Below are 24,569 nucleotides of genomic sequence, written 5' to 3' on the forward strand. Positions count from 1 at the left end.
TATCATATTTAATCATTATCAATCATTAACTATTATTATATTTTGCCGTACATCGTCAAGGTTCTTAAGTACTGATTTCCATACCAAACATCAAGGTTCTTACTTTACAGATCCACACAGACAAATCAACCCAATGTTCAAAGGTACAACGTTATACAACCATCCCATGTTATCATATGTACACATTATTAATTATTAATTATCATACTTTTTCTCCATGATATTACCAAGGTTTTTACGGTACCCATTTTCATACCAAATATAAAGGTTCTTATTTTTACAGGCCTACAAAGTCAAATCAACTCAATGTTCTACGTTACAAAATCAAATTATAATCGATGTGATGATAATCATTCATTATTAATTATAAATCATCATATTTTATCTCCCTAATATGATCAAGGTTCTTAAGGTACCCATTTTTAGACCCGATGTCAAGATTCTTATTTTACATATCTACAGATTCAAATCAAGTACAGGTTCTATGTTACAAAGTTATATTTATATTCAATGTGATGAGAATTACTCATTATAATTAATTATCGTAATTATCTCCCCAATACCATCTAGGTTCTTAAGGTACCTTCTTTCATACCAGATATCAAGATTCTTATTTTACAGATCTACTAAGTCACATCATTTGAAGGTGTGCGAATTACAAGGCTGTGCTAGGCTGCATTCAAAAAATATGGCGAGGGGGACTCTACAATTTCGGTCCCCTGTTACCTTTTTTGCATTTTCCAATTCTAAGGTCTGTTAAGGTAATTTAGTAAAAAAATGTTAGTAATAATAAACAAATCTACAATTTTCTAGGGTAGAATGGGTGTGCCAATTTGTATTCTGTGAACAGCATTCTACAGTAGAGTATCTTAGAGATAAAACTATCTCTCAGAATGTTAAAATTCCTTTTAGTTTATATACAATGGGGTGTGAAATTACCAACATGTTTTTTAAATAAATACCGCATTTTTGAGCATTTTAATTTACTACACAAAAACTAAAAGGAATTTAAAATTCTGAGACTTGCTTTTATCCCTAATGCACAAACACAAATTAATAAGTGTAGTAGTATTTTATTGCATTATATTAATAAGTGTTAACCAATAATAAAATAAATTACTTATGTTACAAAAGTAAGATTGAAATTTCATGAAACCTTAATCATCTCATTAGCAATTTAACTTAGACAATCGGCTGCTGCTAGAACACCAGAACACCACTGTCTGATTTCTCATCACTGTTTGTATTCTAAATGTCCTGTTTTTCTGGTATACTTTTTACTGTATTGTTCACCACCTTAAGATGTTGTTTTTGCATGGCATATGGAAGGCTTAATAAAAGAAATAAATTATTATTATTATTACTATTATTATTATTATTATTATTGTCACTGACCAAAGTAATGCACGTCTATGTGAACTAAATCAAACACATGGTTTGACTCGCGTCATAATTTGTAACTATAAACCAGTGACTTCAAATTCTGAACGTCGAATCTTTATGACTTCTGATTCTGTGATTTGAAAGAATTATCTCCTTGATTGAAGGTCTATTAAAATGCAAAAAAGCTACATATTTTTCTGATAGGCAAATCAATTCTCAACGTTATCCCCCACTTTGAAGTATTGTAATGGGAGGTTAGACGTTAATAATCTAAATGGAACACAAATATCATGACTTCGTGCATTCTTTCTTGAAACTTGCATTTGATTTCGCTGTGTTCTAATACATCCCGTGTAAAGTTTCATCAATTTCGTTTCATTCGTAATATTGCTATAGGACCACAATAGCTTCCTCACCTACATCCTTGTGCTCCAAGGGATTTTACAATGAGATCTTTCTCTCACATAAACACGACTATATGGAATACTGTTCCTTATGATCTTCGTCATTCCAAGTCTCCAATATCTTGTCGCCATGAAATCAACACTTACCTCTTTAAAACATGACTTTGTAAACAATTTTTTTCAAATTGTATATTGTCAAATGTCTGTGAACTAAGATTTTTTTACAAGTTATTCCGTGTTTTATGCTAATCATCCTGCATGGCTCATTTATTTCTAAAATTATCAGTCTTGCATCTATACAGCTTGCATCAACATATTTGTGCATCAAAAAGAATGTGAAAAATGAGTGACTCTGTTCCTTTAATGGTTGTTTTGTTTAGTACATTTACGGTTTAAATTATAAAATTTATGGGTGGTATTACATTTATGGAGATCAGTACATTTATGGGGTTACATAGGACCACCTCAAAAAATAGGATGGTGAACCATCCTTTTGTTTTTGGCTGTTAAAATGAACCAAAGCACATCATTTGCAAAACTCATAAAAATGGAAATGTTCCCAACTTTTTTTTTGGTATTGTATTTTATTTATTAACGTTTCCTATGTGGACTGAAAGTATACATATGTGAGCAGACTTAATACAAATGTTAGTGAATCTTGTCACATCCAGCCCCTTGGGCTTGTACGGCAAAAAACAAATTCATTGTGAAATAAACAGATAAACAAATAAAATAACATTTTGTAAGTGCGAGAAGTTTATCTTACAAATTTACATTATATCCTTTGTTATAAGCAACAAGTCAGGTGTTTTGAGCATCAATAGTTCAATGTTATCGATGATATGAAGAGCAATGAATTCTGGGTATAAATCAGATACTTTTCCAAATAATGTATCTCTTTGGGAAATATACATACAACAATCCAAAAGGAAATGTTTCTCAATTTCAATTTCTGACCCTTAACAAAAATTACAAGTTCTGTCTTTCACTGGCAACTGCTGAAGTCTGCCTGATCATCTTTCTACTTTCAAAGGTAAAATACCATTTTATACTTGAGCAATAGTTGCAGTGAATAACAATTCTCTGTTCCATATTTTTTCTTACAATATACATATGTTCTTAACGTGGGTTTTCTACACACATCAGTAAACCACTTTTTCACAGTTATCTTTTAACTTACAAAAGGCATTATCCAAATTTACAGTTTAAAGATTTGAAAAGTTTTGGACATGCGTTTACTGTAAACACGATTGGAACTAATTTGGGATAATTGGATGGTGAAATAATGCCGATTTAATCTACAACTGTAATCTCATCCGCTTTTCTTTTTGCATTACACACTTGTTTTTATGAGTAAGGCAAAAGTAATTAAATTCTTTCTTTTGCGTCCACCCTAAATGAGAAAAGGTACGCGTCTAAGCGGCTGAAAAACACACACAAGAAAATTAACACAATGTAATTTGATTGCAGCAAATAAAAAATTTGTAACAAAATTTTAGTTCAGAAAAGCTAAGCGGTCATGTCCTAAAATTTCCTATTCAAATAAATTGTGTCTGTTTTTCATGAAAACCTTAAAAACCTAAGCGGGTGGGAACGCAAAACAAAGAATTTAATTACTTTGGCCTAATTTGTATTATTGCAACATTCAACTATCTGGCACCTAACACTTTGAGAAATTTAAAAAATATGAAAATCAAATTGTCCCAAATTAGTTCCAATCGTGTTTGTAGTCAAATTGGATATGGCAGGACTGCCTACCTTAAAAAGTATGATGAAGAAATCTGGTTTTTTTTTAATTTTTTTGTACAAAAATTGATCAGAGCACATCTTATGCACATATCAGAGAGATGGCAGTACTTTTGAGTAAACCATGACCTTGTCTTTGAAAATTTTTATCATGACAGCCCTCATTACAAATAACTTGCCGTTTTTAACAAAATCAGATGTCTTTCAAATGCATCACCTGTAAATTCCTGCCTTCATTGTGATTCAAAAAGCTAAAGAAATATCAAAGAAATATGTATAAATGTGAGGGAACTCCCATGAAAAGCTCATGCATTTCAAGAAATTTACATTTGGCTATATCAGTTTGTGCCAATGCTGTAGTAAATAGTTGTGATATCTTTATAATAACTAACATTTGAGATATTGACAATCCTAAGATTGTGGCGTTGAAAAATGTAATTTGAAACAGACATTTAGACAACTTTTTAGATTGATCATGGATGATGATTGTAATAACATAATTAAACAATTTTGTGACAAGTTAATTTTTGCATGATGCCATTTATTATTCAGTTACATACAAATAAAATATCAACAAATTCTCAATATTTAACATCCTTAATCTCTAAAACAAGCAAAACATAATGAAATTCCAGATGCAAAAAAGCCAAACACACACATTCAAACAAAAAGAATAATTGATAAAATGACTCCTACACTACCACGCAAATCAATGTTGTGCTGGGTGCTTTTAATAAATGAAAGTCACCATAGGTTACAATACTGAAAATTTTGTACAACAGCCATTACTCCACATTTTGAGTACAAAATTTCATAGTTCTTATTTGTGAAATTACTATAACTTGACATAAATTGACCTCTATATAAAAATAATGATGTAGTGTACTTGTCCTACAGCTTGTTTTCAATCTCTTTATGTTAAGAGAAGTCAAAGTAACTATTGTTAACTTGATGCCATCATTTCCCATTGACAGAATATTGTAACATTGCAGAGTACATACACAGAAGTATGAGTGGGACAGGTCAAGGGTTGAGTATGTCTGAGACCAAGACCACAAGCATACTAAAAGGTTAAACACTTATGAAAATCAACCTCAAAAGTTCACCGACGATCAGTTTATACTAGCAGTTCATGCGCAGTCCTTATATTCAAAATTTTGCCTTAACTTTCCCCAGTTTGTAGCCGGATCAATGCCTTACTGTTATCATAGAAAAAAAGTTTACAATGTGTCATAAAAGTTTGAGATTTCATGTATGATAACATTGCTTTCAATTTCTTCACATGCGAATTGGCTTGTTCCACAACTTGGCTGTTGAGATGACGCCATTGGGGGTAAATATCCAAATTGTAAGCCTTAGAACAACCTGAAAAAAATGAATACAAAAAGTTACATAGACATGCCAATTATTTCAATGCCACATGGATGGTTTATTACAAAAGACAGCCCCTGTAACTTTTATTTTGAGCAAATAAAAGTTGCATGAGTTTAGATATGATTAATGAAACTAATTGAAATTTATACACTAATTGTACCAAGACGGCTTTATGTTTATTGTTATCCAGACATATAGATAATTTTCTAATCACACAGAAAATTTTAGTTACAGGTGGAAATTGAATGAGGTGAGGTGTGTCCGTGCCTTTCAGCTCATTAACGCAGATTATAAATACTTTAAAATCATACACACATACACACATACAAACACACACACACACACACACACACACACACACACACACACACACACACACACACACACACATATATATATATATATATATATATATATTATATTAGTCGCGCCAGCGGCTTACTGACTACGCATGCGCAGATTCATAATATACTATGCGAGCAACCGGAAGTGTACCCGACTTTCATGGGCGCCGCCATGTTTTTTTTGAGTGCTCGTAAATAAACAAATACAAACAAATTACTATTAACTAACATGCCATTTATAAAATATACCTCTTTTATTAGCCAGTAAATGTTATTATGCACCTTGTCGCTGATACAAAATATCGTTAATATAGATGAAGGGAGAAAACTGTCGTGTATATGAACGGGGGCATACGCAAAGAATGGGGGATTGAATTTTAGAAAAGCGCCCTGTGTCAATAATTAAATTCAAAAATTGCCAGTTTTTGGACGGAACGCTATAGTTTTCAGCTTGCAAGTGGAAGGTGGGCAGTGCGGTTACCATTGCAATGATAATGATTGCATAATACGTCCCTTGTTTAATGCAATAGGCTGTTATCATTGTAAAAATTGCCAATTTTTGTCCAAAATTTTTACACGTTACAGAAAATCTATACCTGCACTGCTGCAGGGTTTGACGTCGTGTAAGTAAGTGAAATGCTTTCATCAGAGGGAAACTGGGCATAGTTGTCATATAAACGTTATGAAGTAACAATTAATTACATTTTATCATGAATCAATACAAATAACGTTGCCAATCTTACCCCTGGCGCGACACCAAGATCCGAGCCCTATATAATATTACCCTTTGATAAGGAAGTGGTACATGTAATCCAGAAGCAATGGTATGTGGGATAGATAGATAGATATATATATATATATATATATATATATATATATATATATATATATATATATATATATATATATATATATATATATATATATATATATATATATATATATATATATATATATATTACCCTTGGATAAGGAAGTGGTACATGTAATCCAGAAACAATGGTATGTGGTATAGATAGATAGATAGATAGATAGATATATATATATATATATATATATATTATATATATATATATATATTATATATATATATATTTATATATATATATTATATATATATATATATATATCTTACCCTTGGATAAGGAAGTGGTACATGTAATCCGGAAGCAATGGTATGTGGATCAAATAAAGTCCCATATTGATGATACCATCCTTGATACCATCATAACTGGACACAAAAGTACATTCCTTGTTAGAGCACCTGTAAAGAAACACTGTTGTGAAGAAAAATATAATTCATAGTCAGAAGATATCAGTATGCTAGGTAAATGCAAAACTATCAACACTTCAACTTAGTGCATTAGAGCTCCACTAGCTGTAACTTTTGGGATTTTTTCAATCTCTTTTATTGTCTGCTAATCCCTCATTGATCCAAAACATCTACATTTTAGTATGCATATGTCGATATTGCACTGGATCAATTAATAAATGAAAGCAATACTGGGTATTTTTTTCCCGTTTTTGTGCAGGACAGAAAAAAATAGCAAAGAATGTCCAAAAATTACAATATTGAAGGTTTTATTAAAATTAAACATCCTTAACAACCTTCATTAAATTTCAAAGCAATTTGATATGCAATCTCAAAGAAGATGATTGTTTTTACCCAAATGGGAAAGAAGCCTGACAAAATATATAAACATATTTTTTACGACAATGTAAAGATACTGAAGTAAGGTTGCCCAAAGAAATATAACCACATGATGAACAAATTTGACAGAGGTCAAACCTTGGATAATGATGACCAAGTTTCAAAGCAGTTTTGGAGAAAACATTTTTTTTAAAAGTTTCCCAAAAATACAAAATAATGAAAATGTTGCCACATTTTGAGGGCACTAAATTATTGGTGACATACATACATACATATGTACATACGTACGTACGTACATACATACATACATGTGACCAGTACAGACAGGCAGGCAGACAGATGTACATACAGATATACAGATGCTGCTGATCTACCATATGTGTAAATCAATTATGAATCAAAAATCAATTTAAGTTGTAATAATGTTATTCACAAATACAGAGATGGTTCAATATTTGACTAGCACAAGAACATGTAAGGGGCCAGCGATAATGAAAGTTGATGCACATGAAACGTAATTCCTTCATTTTACTTGAAACTCCCTCCCTCCCCCCTTAAAACGAAAGTTCTTATGCAAAATAAATTATGTATTATGATGCCGATTCTGACAAACCCACAAGTACCTCTCTGAACTGCATGCCCATCAAAAAATACCGGAAGTGCACATGAATAAATATGTCGATAGTGTCGATGTCACTTTACGCGTTTCACTTTTTGAGACAGAATATTTCAATGTATTTTGTACGTAGGGAAACGTTTCACGTACTTGTTTCACTTTGAAAAAGCATACAAGTTTTTATTTCACATTTATGTCTTTTCATTGTCTTTTTTGTCTCCGTATTTTGTGGTCATTTTGTTCTCGATGAACGCGAAGGTAGTATTGTGTTCTCGCCAAAGTCGCACTTAAAAAAAAACTAGACGAAAATCCTTATGCAATTTTGCATACACAAAACGAAATGAGCTTTTACCCCTCCCCCCCTAAACGAACGAATTACGTTTGTTGTGCGTCAGCTTTTATTTTCGACGGCCCTTAATGTAAATGTGTTTGTTCCAAACAAATTAGAAAATGCCTTATTTACCTGATGACATAATCGGTTCGGCTGGACCAATTGTGGCAACTTACTAATATCATATTCTGCTTGTCCACAAATCTGCACTTAATTTCTACAACTTGAAACCAGATCACGCCTTGTCCTTTTCATTACTATGTAAATAAAATTAGAAAACATTCATGTACCTGAAAAGTGTGCTCATTATGTAGTTTAATTTATAAAATATACATGAACCTTCTGCTAAAAAATGAGATTGCAACATTTCTGCCAAGAATACATAACTTAGGAATGGAACTTTGATGTACAAGTCAACAATCATCATTTATGTGATGATATGATGAAGGTGTAATTGTATGGATCAACTAACTATTAGTAAAGCAATGTATATTAAAGGGATACTATTTGTAACTTTGGGTTATCTTTTTTAGTGTCATCAACTGCAATTTCTCTTTCAGTGCCCTACAGAATAGTAAAATTCCCAATGTACCGTTTGCCTGTACATGTGTGATAACCATTGTAACAGTAATTGTTATTGTTGTTAAAGTCCGGACAGTTTTTCACAAAAAATATGCCATTGTACAAATGCCATCTCAATTGAAGAGCTAAATACTGGGAATTTCATCCTGACTCAGGGAAATGAAAAAGAAAGTGCCGGTAACACACACTACAGAAATAATGAAAAAATAGCGTTGTTACAGATGAAAAAACTTTAAGAGATGAACAGATGTTTACTTAAATTTATTTGATTTTGTAGATCTGTAAAGTAAAACTCTTGATATCTAGCATGAAAACAGGTACCTCAAGAACATTGATGGGATCAGGGAGGTAAACTATGATAATTCATAATTAATAATGAGTAATTATCATCACATTGAATGTTAATGTGACTTAATTTGTAGTTAACCTAGAATCTTGAGTTGATTTGACTTTGTGTACCTGTAAATAAAACCTTGATATCTGATCTGAAAAAGTACCCTAAGAACCTTGAGGATTTTGTGGAGATATAAAATATGATAATTCATGATTAATAATGAGCGATTATCATCACACTGAAACTACATATGACTTTGCAACCAAGAACTTTGAGTTGATTTGACTTTGACCATCTTTACAAATTACAACCTCTTTATCTGGTCTGAAAAAGGATACCTTAAGAACCTTGAGGATATTGCTGAGATAAAAAATGATAAATCAAAATAAAAAATGAGTAATTATCATCATATTGAATATAAATGTGACTTTGTAACTCACAACCATGACTTGATTTGACTTTGTATGCTATTGTAAGGGTGAAAAAATAAGAACTTGGTATTTGGTATCTGAGAAAATAAGAACCTTGGTATTTGGTATCTGAGAAATTAAGAACCTTGATATCTGGTCTGGAAATAGGTACCTAAGAACCTTGATGATATCAGGGAGGTAAAATATGATAATTCTAATTAATAATGAGTTATTATCATAATTAAATATAAGTATTACTTCTTGTAACCTAGAACCTAGAGTTGATTTGACTTTATAGTTCTGTAAAAATAAGAACCTTGGTATTTGGTGACTCAGAAAAAAGGAACCTTGATCAGGTCTGGAAATAGTTACCTAAGAACCTTGATGGTATCATTGAGGTAAAATATGATAATTCATAATTATTAACGAGTTATTATCATAATTGGATATAAATATGACTTCTTTGTAAACTAGAACCTTGAGTTGATTTGACTTTGTAGTTCTGTAAAAAATAAGAAGCTAGATATATGGTCTGGAAATCAGTACCTTAAGAACCATGATGGTATCAGGGAGATAAAATCTGATAATGCATAATAAATAATACGTAATCAGTAACACACTGAATACAGGTATGACTTTTTGACCGGAAAACCTTGAGTTGATTTGACTTTATTGGTCTGTTAAATTAAGAATCTTGATATTTTAATGAAAATGGCACCTTTAGAACCTTGATGGTGTAAGGGAAATGAAATATGATCATTAATAATTAATAAAATTGATTATAAGCACATTGATATAAATATGAATTTGTGTTAAGAAAGAAGAGTTGATTTGACTTTGTAGGGCTGTAAAAATAAGAACCTTGGTATTTGGTATCTGAGAAAATAAGAACCTTGGTATTTGGTATCTGAGAAAATAAGAACCTTGGTATTTGGTATCTGGAAATAGGTACCTAAGAACCTTGATGATATCAGGGATATGATAATTCATAGTTAATTATAATGAATTATTATCATATTGGAATATAAATATGACCAATCCGTAACCTAGATCCTTGAGTTGATTTGACTTTGTAGGTCTGTAAAAATAAGAACCTTGGTAATTGGTATCTGAGAAAATAAGAACCTTGATATCTTGTCTGGAAATAGGTACCTTAAGAACCTTGATGATATCAGGGAGGTAAATATGATAATTCCTAATTAATAATGAGTTATTATCATAATTGAATATAAATATGACTTCTTTGTAAACTAGAACCTTGAGCTGATTTGACTTTGTAGTTCTGTAAAATTAAGAACCTTGATATATGGTCTGGAAATCATTACCTTAAGAACCTTGATGGTGTAAGGGAAATTAAATATGATCATTAATAATTAATAAAATTAATTATTAGCACACTGAATATAAATATGAATTAGTGTTTAAGAGAGAAGACTTGATTTGACTTTGTAGGTCTGTAAAAATAAGAACCTTGGTATTTGGTATCTGAGAAAATAAGAACCTTGATATCTTGTCTGGAAATAGGTACCTAAGAACCTTGATTGTATCAGGGAGGTAAAATATGATCATTCATAATTAATAATGACTTATTTTCATGTTGGAATATAAATATGACCACTTTGTAACCTAGAACCTTGAGTAAACTTCACTTTGTATAAGAACCTTGATCTCTGGTCTGGAAATAGGTACATAAGAACCTTGACAGTATCAGTGATGTGAAATATGATAATTCATAATTAATAATGATTATTTTCACATTTGAATATAAATATGACTACTTTGTAACCTAGAACCTTGAGTTAATATCACTTTGTATAAGAACCTTGATATCTGATCTGGAAATAGGTCTATAAGAACCTTGACAGTATCAGGGAGGCAAAATATGATAATTCATAATTAATATTGAGTTATTATCATATTGGAATGTAAATATGTCCTCTTTGTAATCTAGAACCTTGAGAATTTCACTTTGTAGGTCTGTAATAATAAGAACCTTGATATTTGGTCTGGAAATCGGTACCTTAAGAACCTTGATGGTGTAAGGGAAATGAACTATGATCATTAATAACTAATACAAATTAATTATAAGCACACTGAATATAAATATGAATTTGTATTTAAGAAAGAAGAGTTGATTTGACTTTGTAGGTCTGTAAAAATAAGAACCTTGGTATTTGGTATCTGAGAAAATAAGAACCTTGGTATTTGGTATCTGAGAAAATAAGAACCTTGATATCTTGTCTGGAATTAGGTACGTAAGAACCTTGATAGTATCAGGGAGGAAAAATATGATAATTCATAATTAATAATGACTTATTTTCATGTTGGAATATAAATATGACCACTTTGTAACCTATAACCTTGAGTTAATTTCACTTTGTACAAGAACCTTGATCTCTGGTCTGGAAATAGTTACATAAGAACCTTGATAGTATCAGGGAGGCAATTATTTTAAAATATGATAATTCTTAATTAATAATGAATTATTTCATGTTGGAATATAGATAGGACCACTTTGTAACCTAGAACCTGGAGTTAATTTCACTTCGTATGAGAACCTTGATATCTGGTCTGGAAATAGGCACATAAGAACCTTGATGGTATCAGGGAGGCAAAATATGATAATTCATAATTAATATTGAGTTATTATCGTATTGGAATATAAATATGACCTCTTTGTAACCTACTAACCTTGAGAATTTCACTTTGTAGGCGATCTGTAAAAATAAGAACCCTAGGTACCTGAAAAAATAAGAACCTTGATATCTGGTTTGAAAATGGTACCATAAGCACCTTCATGATATGAGGAAGATAAAATATGATCATTAGTAATTAATAACAAGTAATTATTAGCACACTGAATATAAATATGACTTTATGACTAAGAACCTTGAGTTGATTTTACTTTGAAGGTCTGTAAAAATAAGAAACTTTACATCTGGTATTAAAATGGTACCTTAAGGACCTTGATGGTATCAGGGAGATAAAATATTATAATTCATAATTAATAATGAGTGATTATTAGCACACTGAATGTAAATATGACTTTGATTTGACTGAAAATAATTACCTTGAAATCTGTAGCTTTCGAACCTCGATATCAGTAAGATAATAGTAATACTGGTTGTCTATATGGTTGTCTTAGGAATCTGTGTACGACCCGACAATAGTAAAAAGAAACAAAGTCAATATCATGATTTTGTTAATACTTGGTTATAGATGCAGATGACTGTATGTGATTGGCAATCTGGATAACGAAAAGCAAGGTATATTACCGTGTATGGGCCGCTCACACTGTCCTATGTGCTTATCGATCTTGTAGAATCAGTCACAGCATGGTCACATGACACGTTAGCTGTCATTTATTGAGTGAGCTAGAGGTTCTTAATATATCCTCAACCAATCAGAGCGAGTTTCTAAATGGAGTGGACAGACCGGAATGTGGTAGGTATCATACCTCCTACTCTGGGTCATCAAACTTGGGTGTTGCATGGTGGGATACTTTAACTTCCGCCGCCGTTAAAATAGTTTTGCTCGTCGGAAAAAATGTTTTACTCTTCCCAAAAATATGTTTACTCTCGCTAGAAAGAGTTTGCTATGCATTATAGGTAATTGCGCCCTCACATGAAATATTTCTCCTCTCAGAAATAAATTTCGCTCTGAAGAAAAGTAAGTTTGACTTTTTCATCCCTTTTTCGTTCTTTCTCAGTTCAGTTTTACCAAATTCTTAAACCACACTCTCATATGTAGAAAATATATCTTGAAGGAATTAGTTTTGTTGTCTTCAGAAAATAATTTCTCGCCATTGAGAAAAAAGTTTTATTCACTATATTTCAATTTGCTGCTCTGAGAAAATCTTTTTTCCATAAAGAAATTAATTTTACTCTTGGAAAAATAAAACTTTTCTTTAAGAATTTAAGTTTTCTGCTCTAAAGACATAAGGTTATGTCATTTAAGTAACTCAGTTCGCGCTTAGCAAAAATCTTCAACTCTTGCTGTGAACAATTTTTGCTTCTTTTCGAAATAAAAAACGTTTTTGAGAAACAAATATTTTGTTCAAAGTAAAAGTTATTTTTTAAAAGTTAAAGTTTTTTTGTTAAAAGTTTTTAAAAACAGTTTACCCCAAAAATAAAGTTTCCCCGTTCAGAAATAAAAGTTTGCTGTGGAGAAATAAAATTTCTTACAAATATTAAATATATTGCCAAGAAATATGAGTTTATGTTCAAAAGTAATAAATTTCCATGACGTGTAGGAGTCTGTTATCTTGAAAAAATTTTACGTTTGTTTTACAAAATAAAAAATACTTTTGAGAAACATATTTTGTTTATGGTTAAAACTAAAACTACTTTCGAGAAGTTAAAGTTAAGATAATGTTAAGATAAAGTTACCCGTACAAAATTAAAAGTTTGCGGTGGAGAAATAAAATCTCTTACAAATATTAAAGATATTGTCAAGAAAAATTAGAGTTTATATTCAAAAGTAATAGAGTTCCGTGGCATATGTTCTGACACATGTCAAAAAATATTTAAATGTGTAAAATATTATCGGAAAATTCCGGGAGGGCGTACTATTTAAAAACATAAATGTACAGAAAAATACTCAATTTGAGCCGTCTTTTGCAAAATTGTGCCCAAGGAAACATAAGCTTAGTGATTAGAAAACTTTAATGTGATTCGTAACAAGGTCTTTTCCGAAGAAAAACCTCGAAACTTAGTAATTGAAATATAACCACGATTTATCCATGTGAAATACCATGCAGAAATGACATAACATCCAAAAGAGGTGATTATACTTAATCATAGAATTCAATTTCACGATGTAAACATGGGGGAACTTGTTAGGGACGATACAGACAACGCACGTCCGCTATAGCTGATTGTGGTCGTTGTGAAAATGAAACGTAGAATTAGGCTGAAATTGATTCCTCATACGACTGATAATCAGAACTGACTTTTAAATTTGTTTTTATTATATTTCTGAACGTTTTTAAAGACACTCGTTTCTCGTTACTGATTTCTCCAAATGTAGAAATTATTTCGCTTTTTTATTGATTTGATTTTGGCCAGTGATCTCGTCCATTTTTATTTGAGTAGGCCTAAAACCAGTCTATGTGGAACATGGTTGGAATAATTTGGGATGATTGGATCTTTATATTTTTAAAATTTCTAGGTGTTCTATAGCTGAATGTTGTGATATTACAAATCACTGATAGAAACAAGTGTGTAACTTAAAAAGAAAAGCAGATGAGGTTACATTTGTAGATTATATCGACATTACTTCACCATCCAATTATCCCAAAATAGTTCCAATCGTGATGTGGATAGCCGAGATATTAGGATATATGAAGTTCAATGTCTTAACGTTGCATATTGAACAAATTTATAAATGGGAACCATACAATATTTGACAATTTATAAGGACAGAATCGATTTGAACAACTGTCAACAATAAGCAGCAGGGAGGAAAATGTAAGTGATTCTCGTGATAATATTTCAACATAAAACTTCCAAAATGTATATTTCCAAGATCTTTCATAATAGATGCATCTTTGAAGTTAGGGTTACTGGTGATATTGAATTTCTTCCTACATGGCGAAAAAATTATGCCTGTTTCAAGTCTTCGTATACTACCCGACATTTTATTTTCAAAAATACTTCTTGAAGTACATGTTGTTTTGTTTTAATGACTGCCAAATCTGATACTTTACATGACACGACACAACATACATAGTAGTAGTACAGCTGTGTGCATGGCGATGCTTCACAGAACGTTTTCCTTTGTCCGATTTAGGCCTACACAGCAAAAAATAGGTAAAATTTGCGACTTGAAGAAACAGTGGCTGCGTGTTCGGCTGTGTGGATTTAATAAAAACTATCGTTTTCGCGATTAATATCGCGCTCTGCGAAAAATAACATATCAATAGAAAGGAAAATCAAATGAAAGAAAGAAAACATAGCAGACAATACAGCTTTAAGGTTAGAGTCCTATCAGTAACTATCAACCAACCAACATAATTCTTTACGGGCCCGGGGAAAAGTCGTAGCGTTTCATATCAAACAAAGCCATTAAAACAGTCTCTAGGTTATCGACTATATCCCCATTAGTTTACAATAAAAGCACGATGTTCGAGAATAGTTCCCGACAAACCAAACAATGAAGTATACGTATGGTAAAATATTTTAATTAAACGAATATTTCCTTGATACTTTTCAGTGCTGGCTTTTCAGGTAGCAGCGTATAGATGCAACTCAGACTGGGCGTAAAATAAAAGATACGAGAAGGTCCTATGCTTTCTCATTTTTCATAATTCTCATCTGGATTTAGAAGGGTGTCCCTTTGACATGAATATGTTGAGATGATGTGGATTCTAATATTACAATAAAACCAAATGCAGTGTGGTCTTTATTTGGCAAGTAAATACGACAATATAATCGTTTTATCAAAGTTAGACCCATTATTTTACGAAATAGTAGAAATAAAATATAGATCACCAGGAAATAATCAAATATTTATTTCGACGCAAACCTCTGCGATTTTTCGTCTATTGTACCAAGAATCTCTTGAATTGGAGAATACCAAACAGCTGCAAGTATTGAGTTCTGGCATAGCTCCTTACAAGGGAGCCGTCATTATTTACGCCCTGGGGGAGGAGGAATCTGAGGGGGGGGGGGTCGCTCAAAAATTGAGAGTTACAAGGGAGGGGGTGCTCAAAGTCTGGAGAGGAAGGAGGGAAGGCTACTAAATTTTTAGAAAATATATTCAGTGCAGTCATGAAATTGTACAAATTTAGAAGAAAAGAATTTTATAAAAACATGGTATACTAGTAATTTTATATGTATGTATACCGAGTATATTGACTATCATCACTAAACGAATAATTTTTCCGTATTTCCTGATAAAAAAATGGTATACTTGCCTGATCAAGCATGAAACATCTCCTCTCCATTCTAGTATAGGGTACTGATTATTTGAGAGAATGTGTAAAGAAAGCTAATTATACAAAGTCATTGGACTGCCTCAATAATAAACCCATCGGAAAATAATTTGTCATAGTCCAAAAATACCAGAGCAACAGAGATTTCTTTTAGCTTTCAACCAAATGTAAATTTTATCACTTTATTAAATTTTGTTTGTCTTGTTTATTTTCTCTGTCCTCTTTGATGTAAGTTTTGGCAATCTCTTGATAAACATAATATTGCAGAAACACAGTTTCGATACCCTATATGAATAAAATGCATTCTATGCATACAAATGAATATCTGGTGAAGTAGGCCTATATTTCACTCTTAAAATGTTTAATGTAAAGAGGAGGTCATGGAGGAATACTCTCTGCAGATACCATTATTAGCACACAGGATCTTGGACAAAAACTGAGCTGTTGTGAATTCATCCTTTATTAACACAGCAACATGCATTTTAATTGAAATAAATCAAATAACCATTTTGACGTTTAACCACACCGTATTATCAGACTTTTCATGAGAAGCAAGCAGTCAGAGAAATTGCACCGCTGGTGGGGTCATTTCTCCAGCTGTAAAGTTACAAGCACATAATGAATGGATTATGAAAAATACGGACTCTGACTGTTGGTCCATTAACATCGTTTACAGAAATGTAAGATTTTGCAAATGACACAATAAAAATTGCAGATTTGTCATTCCTGCACGTTCTTTGATCTGAAATCTCATGCAAACTGAGAACTTTTTTCACCAGGTACGAAATGTATTGTCATTGTTTGATTGTTTAATATTGTGATGCAAACACTGATCATGCAAAAGATGTAACGAAACACCTCTCAGATTGCACACTTTCACACATCTTTTTCTCAAACTTTTCCGTGTATGAGAGGACACACCCACCTTTGGCACTCTCCCCCTCAGACCCTCACATTCTCCCCTGTGCTTTCAAAATCTTCCTGTCAGATATCCTGGTGAAAACCCTGTCATGATACCCATCATATTAAAAAATACTACATGGTTGAATATTGATTATAGTGTGAGCAATTTCAAATCTATATTTTGTTGTAACTTTGAATTTCATTTTGTTGGCTTCACCTTTTTCAATCGTCATGAGGCAACTGATGATAATCTAACAGGGTAAAGCAGGATTTGAAAGGTCTTTACTATTGCTGTATTTTTCTAATTTTACAAATGCATGTATTGCTATTTAACATTCCTAAGTTTGGTGGGGGGGAGGGGGCAGTGTCAGTCAAAATTTCCGTGTTAGAGAGGGGGTTACTCAACTTTATCATGGTTGGCTTGGGCTGTTGTTATTTCTCTGACCCCTACACAATAAATAATGACAGCTCCCTAATTCCTTACATTACCACAGAGTAAATACTGTATTTTTTAAAATAAATGCTGTATTATTTAAAATTATTTTCCATTTTTCTATTGTGACTTTCAAATATATACTAATATCACCAGTGATTTTTTTGGGGGTCCAGCGGTCTCAAATTTTTTTGGGAGATCTATTGATTTCTTCAATTTTCCTGTGTTTGTTGGTTTCACATATAAGGTCATAAAAAACAACCATTCTGAGGAATTATATCTTCCAAACAATATATATGAATCTAACTGCAGAACCAATCACAATTTTCCAGATGAATTGCCCAGAATCTCTGGGCGTTGAATAGCTTTCTCTTCAATTTCAATGTCTCATCAGTTCCGCATATGGCATTGTTTACATATGACGTGATTTAAGAAATAGCGTCAATGACACTTAGCTTACACACAGTGTAGGGACTGTGGCTCACATATGGTTCCATGTGGCAGGCTAGAGGGAGTATGCTTAACTAAGTTTACCTCAAGGAACATGCATACCAAGTTTCAAGGCAATGGGCAACCAAAAACGCGAAAAATTGAACCAAAAACACAACTATCAAAATTTCACTACAATTTGAACAAATGTAACTAAAGTCACCATAAAAAACCTGTGTACCAAGATTAATAAAATCTAGCCTGTGGTTAGAGTTTTAGCAATTTGCAGGATTCCCTATTTGCATATTTTTGACACTGATATGTTCTTTTGAACAAATTCAAATCTCCACTCCATGGTGCACCTGTACACCAAATACTAAGATAGTACATGGTAGGTGGTGCAGTTTTGGGGCTTTTGATGTTGGCGGACATACATCCACATATACTAACATACATAAATACATATGTACAGACCTACAGATGCCACTGGCCTACCATATAAGCTCTCTATACACATATACTAAATGTGACCTAAAAACTGCAACATTTTCAACTTTACATCCACACCAGCGAAGACCCCATATGACCATGACATGTGGTGACTGTCGTGAAATTTTCTAGCCAACCACTTTTAAGAAACAATATGATTGACCAACATTGTTGCAAATTTTTATCTTAATTTTTAGATTTGTTTGAAGAATTTTTATTAACCTAGTTAAAAATTCACCCATAAACACTCACAGTGTATAAAGAATTGAGATTATTTTAATTCTGAAAATGTTTTACAGAGGGAACGTGCCTGACAATACATGAACTTCATTCAAGTGATTCTAGTCTGCTGTATTAAGAGTTTGTTTGAAAAATCATCTCATCATACGGTTTATGCCAAATTAAATTTCACTCTGACAAGCTAGTATTACATTTATTACAAGGTTTCTCTCTGAACATAACACAATGGCCACTACACTTTCCTCAGCTGATGTCGAAAAATATAAAGTTGATGCATGACCTTTGAACCTTACCCTGTTGCAAGTCCCCAGGTCAAACTTTCCCAACATGCATATTTTGTAAAAGCTTCTGAATTTTAACCCCGTCCTCCCAGCTGAAAAGACAAATGTCCAATAACAACATAGATTTTGTAAGAACATTATTGCAGATATGCACTTTTCAATATTCATATTTACAAGTTGTACACAGGTGAGAAAACAATGCATCCATCGTGTAGGTGATATTGAGTGCACAGAATTAAAGACCTTGATTTCTTGAAATTTAAAAAAAGAAAGAAAAAAGCCTTCCTTTGCAAAATTCAATATTAAAGAATACTTAGTAACATATCTGATTACTATGTAACTTAACGTAGAATGCACCTCGGGAACAGATGTTCGGTCTCTCAAACTTTTACAATTCTCTTCTGATATATCACTTGTTGGGGTTCATTTTAAAGCTCTTAGTGTAAGAAAACTTTTCCCTGGCTTACAAAAATTTTATTTTACTCCATGAAGTTAACACAGGGATGGTGGCCATTTTGAATTTTAAATGTAGGTAAATCTTGAGTTAGTTGTTTCTCTTGTACCAAAATTTGCACAGTGACCCAATATTTTTATTCTTGATTTTGGAGGAGAATGGTTGAAAGATTTCTTAAGGAAAGTTTGAGCAAAAGTTTAAGTTTTTCACTTGCAAGGCGCATACTACCTTAGGAAACCATTTGTTTCTTACATTTTACCATTTTTTGCCACCTGTGATGAATTTGTGCGCAATGTGCAAAACATGACAGCACTTCTACAAATGAATGCACTGGCAAGTTCACACTACTAAAATTCTAACAACATGACAGGTAATGTGGTGTATTTTGTTGCTTACATATAAAGTAAAAACACGGGAGTTGTAAACAAGTACACTGAGATCACCAAAAAAATGTAAACACCATTCTGTTGTATCCTTGTTTTGCCAATATCCAAACATTCATAGGTGGAAAATTGTCAATATCTTCCTAATACTGTCATTACTATGGATAATTTTAAAAAGTCATATTCCCTAAATCAGAGCCACTTTGTACAAAAGAGGAGTGAAGCATTTACTACGGCATAGACTACCAGGCATTACATATGTCAATATGATACAAGATGGGTATACGTGACATGGAAGTCAAAATTTAGTTTGACACAGAACTACCGTGGTAGAAGAGCATCCCTCATATTATTTTATCAAATCCTTAACAGGAGAATTCTACATGTGTCTTCTCTCTTTAGTTCCTGCTTGCCAAAATTTTTGGTGACCATCTATTGGATTACAGGAACTGTGGTAGAGGCTGAATCGACAACATTTACGGATCTAAAATTCTAGCAAAACCCCTTTACAGTAGACTTTTTGCATTGCTTACTTTTGATATTGCAATAACGGTAAAGTGAGTTAAAATAAAATAAAATGAACATTTCATTTCTCTACTTATGTTACAATTTTAAAGGCGCATCTTGTACATCTGTACAAGTGAATGAATCCTAACATGATTCTTCACTTTCTAATCCACATTTGAATATTACCACCTTACACCTGGGAACCAAGGTATGCAGTTTCAATTTCAATCTGTACTTCCATTAGTAAAGCGCTATGGCCCTCTCCAAACTCCTGCAACATTGGCATTTCTCTTGCCCAACTTTTTTGAGGGAAACATCAAATTTTTGCTGGCACTGATGCAATATTTCTCTTCTTGGAACAAGGAACAGCTGTAAGATTTTTACAGCTGCAAACTCATGACATACTGCACAGATGAAAATTTCCACACCCAAAAAATGAAATATTGTCCACAAGTGGGTTGACATGGCTGAGTCTCAGTTTCTTCTGAAGCTTCCAAAATCATGGGATTTGGATTGTTTATCACGACGCAACCGTGGGGAAAGTATTGACCTCTCCTACTTCTGTGATTGGTTGCTCATTCAAAGTGTATGTCATCTTGTACTTCAGTCTCACTTTCTCCTGTAAGAAACAAGACATCCACACATTTCTGTAAGATTCAAACGATTACGTTTTAAATAAGAATCAAGAGAAATGCAGTTCTAAGCTTGATGCCAAGTGGACCATTCATCTTGTGATAACTTCTTCTAGGGCCCAAAAAAATAAAATTGTGCTGTTCCGATAACATGGTTTTAAAAAATAGGGTAGGTCGGTCAGCAGGAATATTTTTTTCCAAAATATTGTTATCTTTAAATATGCATTTTTCAGGGGTTCAGGGCGGTCAAATACTGGCCACAACATTTCCAGAAAAATGTATCATACACATAAAAGGAAAAAACAAAAGACATCCTTGTTCAAGCAAAATCAAAATGCTACGTAACGAATGTGATTTTACGGGTTTTTTCTTTCTCTTTTTTTAGTTCCATGTTTACGTAGCTCTAAAAAGTTTAGGGTCGGCAGGTAAAAAATAGGGTAGATCGGGTTATCGGAACAGCACAGTTTTTTTTTTGTTCGGCCTAGCTGTTATTGTCTTTACTGGTAGTCATACCCACATGTCTACGGAAGGTTGTATTTGAAAACCCTCTTTCTTATATTTATGAACAAGGAAACTTTGTAAAGAACACAATTTGAATAACATTATCTCCATTTTGTCTGACTATTAACCTTTTGAGAGCCAAAGTCAATTTTTGTCGCTTTTACAAAGTATACCCTTGTCAATTTTTGTCAGATTTTTGCCCAAATGTTGGTAAAAAACTGTAGCCAATGAAATGTGTTGTCCATTTGGTCCAAAATTATCAAATATTTTCAGAAAAATTCATAAAAATTGATAAAATGTTGCATCAAAATTTTGGTGGGAAAAATTACAGCACTCAAAAGGTTAAAGTAGTCAAAGTAAAAAGGAAAAAGCAAAGATTGACTAATTCCAGTGCCATGAATAACACATAAAGCTTATCCAACATTGACGTTCATACATAGTGACAATTTATCTAATGTGCAAGTTGCATATTTCAGTGCACATGATGATAGTATAAGGAAATAGACTTTAATAAATCTGCATAATGGTCGCGCCAGCGGCTTACTGACTACGCATGCGCTTATTCATAATATACTATGCGAGTAACCGGAAGTGTACCCTTCTTTCTCTTCTTGGGCGCCGCCATGTTTTTTTTTTGAGTACTCGTAAATAAACAAATACGAAACAAATTACTATGATATAACATGCCTTTTATAAAATATACCTCTTTTATTAGCCAGTAAATGTTATTATACACCTTGTCGCTGATACAAAGTATCGTTGATATAGATAAACGGAGAAAACTGTCGTGCATATGAACGGGGGCATACGCAAAGAATGCTGGGATTGAATTATAGAAGAGCGCCCCCTGTGTCAATAATTAGATTCAAAAATTGCAAGTTTTTAGACGGAACGCTATAGTTTTCAGCTTGCAAGTGGAAGGTGGGCAGTTTGGTTACCATTGCAATGATAATGATTGCATAATACGTCCCTTGTTTAACGCCATAGGCTGTTATCATTGTAAAAATTGCCAATTTTTGTCCAAAATTTTTACACGCTACAGAAAATCTATACCTGCCCTGCTGCAGGGTTTGACGTCGTGTAAGTACGTGAACTGCTTTCATCAGAGGGAAACTGGGCATAGTTGTCATATAAACGTTTATGAAGTAACAATTACAGTTTATCATGAATCAATACAAATAACATTGCCAATCTAACCCCTGGCGCGACACCAAGGGCTGAGCCCTATATAATAATAAATCTGCATAATGGTTGCAAACTTACCTTATTTGGATTGGCTAATATCATAACTTGGGTGATAGCAGCTGGTGGCAGAATGGGATTGAATGCTGGTAATTCTGATGCTGATGGGGGCTGTAGTTTTACTTTCATTACCTAAATATCAAACGGCGACAAAAAATTCAATTCCATCAGATGAGAAAAATTAACTTGAGAATACATGCACATGTAAAGTATAACATATAAATTTCATGTACGGTAAATCAATCTTTATTTTATATTGAATTGAAACAAAAATATCAGTTTAATGCATGAAGATGAACATCTCAAGAGCATGAGTACATAAAATATCTAAAATATAGTTTCACTTATATTTACCAAAGGTGGGATAGATGCTGGCTTACCTTAGGAACTGCAGCTTGGAAGACTACATTTTTGACTGGTGATGTATTTGAACTCATGGTTGAAATGACCACTACCAGAACGTCAGGTCTGGGGGAATTTTTTGCGAAGTGAAAAACCGTCCTCACGTTGTTCTTGTCGTAGACGGTGATAGGTGCATGGACACCTGGGAAAGGAAGAAATTTGAGAAAAATGACCACGACTTTATTAATGAGAAACTGAGTAAGAAGCTCAAATACATTGAGAAGAAATTTCGAAAGTTGTGAAGTTTTTCAAAATAAGGTGATGTGGAAGTAGTGTGTGAAGTCTCAAAATGCCCAATTGAACTCGGTACAAAATCCAGATATCATCACAAAACACTTTCTGCATATGTTGACCAGTGGTTTACTAGGTTGTCCCTCTAAACCTGCAGTTACAACAAAATTACATATCACCATACTTCTGCTTCAATACTTCAATATTCTGACTCCTTCAGCAACATGTATGAACGCTTCATGGGTAAAAGTTTGCATTTTACATGATTATGATGATGATGTATAGAAAAGTTTTGACTAAGTGACAAGACTTTTGACCTATACCAGGAGACTGTATGACACAATGTATACAAGAGACCCAGGTATACTTGGTGCTTATAAAGCTTGCTCGTTTAATGTATGTTGAAATTATACAATTGTGACTGCAAACAAAGTTTACCCAGGTTGACAATATCAGTCAGTCTCTAACTGTGATAATGTTCTTGAACAGATACATAGTTTATTTTGCACAGAAATTATGATTCTAATTTCTATGACTCAAAACAGGTAAAGACAAATAAAGCTGACTAAAAAGTTTTACAAACAATACTGGTACATATTTTCCCTGGTGAGTGAATATTCCCCCAGCATTCCTTTCATATCTAACAACTGAGGGTGTTGGAAATGCTGGGCTCAACCCTAAATGTGGTCATAATTTGCTTGTCTTCAACCAAACAACTGAGGGCGCTCAGTCAGAAATGCTGGACTCAACCCTAAAGGTGATCATAACTTGCGTGTCTTAGACCAAACAATTGAGGGCGCTCAGTTGGAAATGCTGGGCTCAACCCTCAATGAGGTCTTAAATAGCTTGTCTTATACCAAACAACTGAGGGTGCAGTTTTACTCCAGTCTGATGAAATCACACAAATCTACTGGCAGAGAAAAAACTTTACAATTTTAATATTTTTCATTGATTTGATTGGCACCAGACATTTTGAATAGCTTACCTGGTTGAATTGTTTCTAGAGGGACCACAATATCTGCTATTGATAAAACTTCTTTCTTTGGTGAAGACTGGCCTGACCCAGGACCCGGACTCCCCGGGGCTGTTTGTACTACATTTGCTGCTGTGGGTTGTGGTGTGGGTTGTTGGACTGGTTGCTGCATGGGTTGAGGAGTGGGTTGTTGCACTGTTTTTGATGTGGGTGGCTGACTTGCGTCTTGAAGGTCAACCAGTGCACCTGCCTGTGGGGGTTTGGCTATTGGCTGAGCTGTCCTGTAGATGGAAAAATATAACAATACATGCCATGTCTCAAATACAGCTATGGTCTGATACCACATTCTGAAAACAAGGT

The 24,569-nt window shown here is 33.1% G+C and overlaps 1 protein-coding gene and 1 long non-coding RNA gene across 6 annotated transcripts in view; both read right to left on the reverse strand.

Moving 5' to 3' along the window:
- Window positions 1–4,053: 4,053 nt before the first annotated feature.
- LOC139151351 (uncharacterized) lies at window positions 4,054–12,593 on the reverse strand. Its single transcript, XR_011556406.1, has 5 exons — window positions 12,451–12,593; window positions 12,246–12,324; window positions 7,982–8,106; window positions 6,387–6,528; window positions 4,054–4,898 (listed from the first exon to the last, which is right to left on the reverse strand). It is a non-coding gene; the product is annotated as an uncharacterized lncRNA (long non-coding RNA).
- Window positions 12,594–18,619: 6,026 nt separating this feature from the next.
- LOC139151353 (ADP-ribosylation factor-binding protein GGA1-like) overlaps window positions 18,620–24,569 on the reverse strand; it is a 39,557-nt gene continuing 33,607 nt past the window's right edge. For all 5 annotated transcript variants that reach the window (XM_070724060.1, XM_070724058.1, XM_070724061.1 and 2 more), the window contains 4 exons: window positions 24,222–24,490; window positions 22,984–23,147; window positions 22,625–22,735; window positions 18,620–20,847 (listed from right to left, as the gene is read on the reverse strand). In XM_070724060.1, coding sequence (XP_070580161.1) covers window positions 20,749–20,847; window positions 22,625–22,735; window positions 22,984–23,147; window positions 24,222–24,490 — 643 coding nt within the window. In that variant the 3' untranslated portion in view covers window positions 18,620–20,748. The remainder of the gene's footprint in view (window positions 20,848–22,624; window positions 22,736–22,983; window positions 23,148–24,221; window positions 24,491–24,569) is intronic.

The sequence above is a fragment of the Ptychodera flava genome, chromosome 15, assembly GCF_041260155.1.
Source record: "Ptychodera flava strain L36383 chromosome 15, AS_Pfla_20210202, whole genome shotgun sequence".
In the NCBI taxonomy this organism is placed as follows: domain Eukaryota; kingdom Metazoa; phylum Hemichordata; class Enteropneusta; family Ptychoderidae; genus Ptychodera; species Ptychodera flava.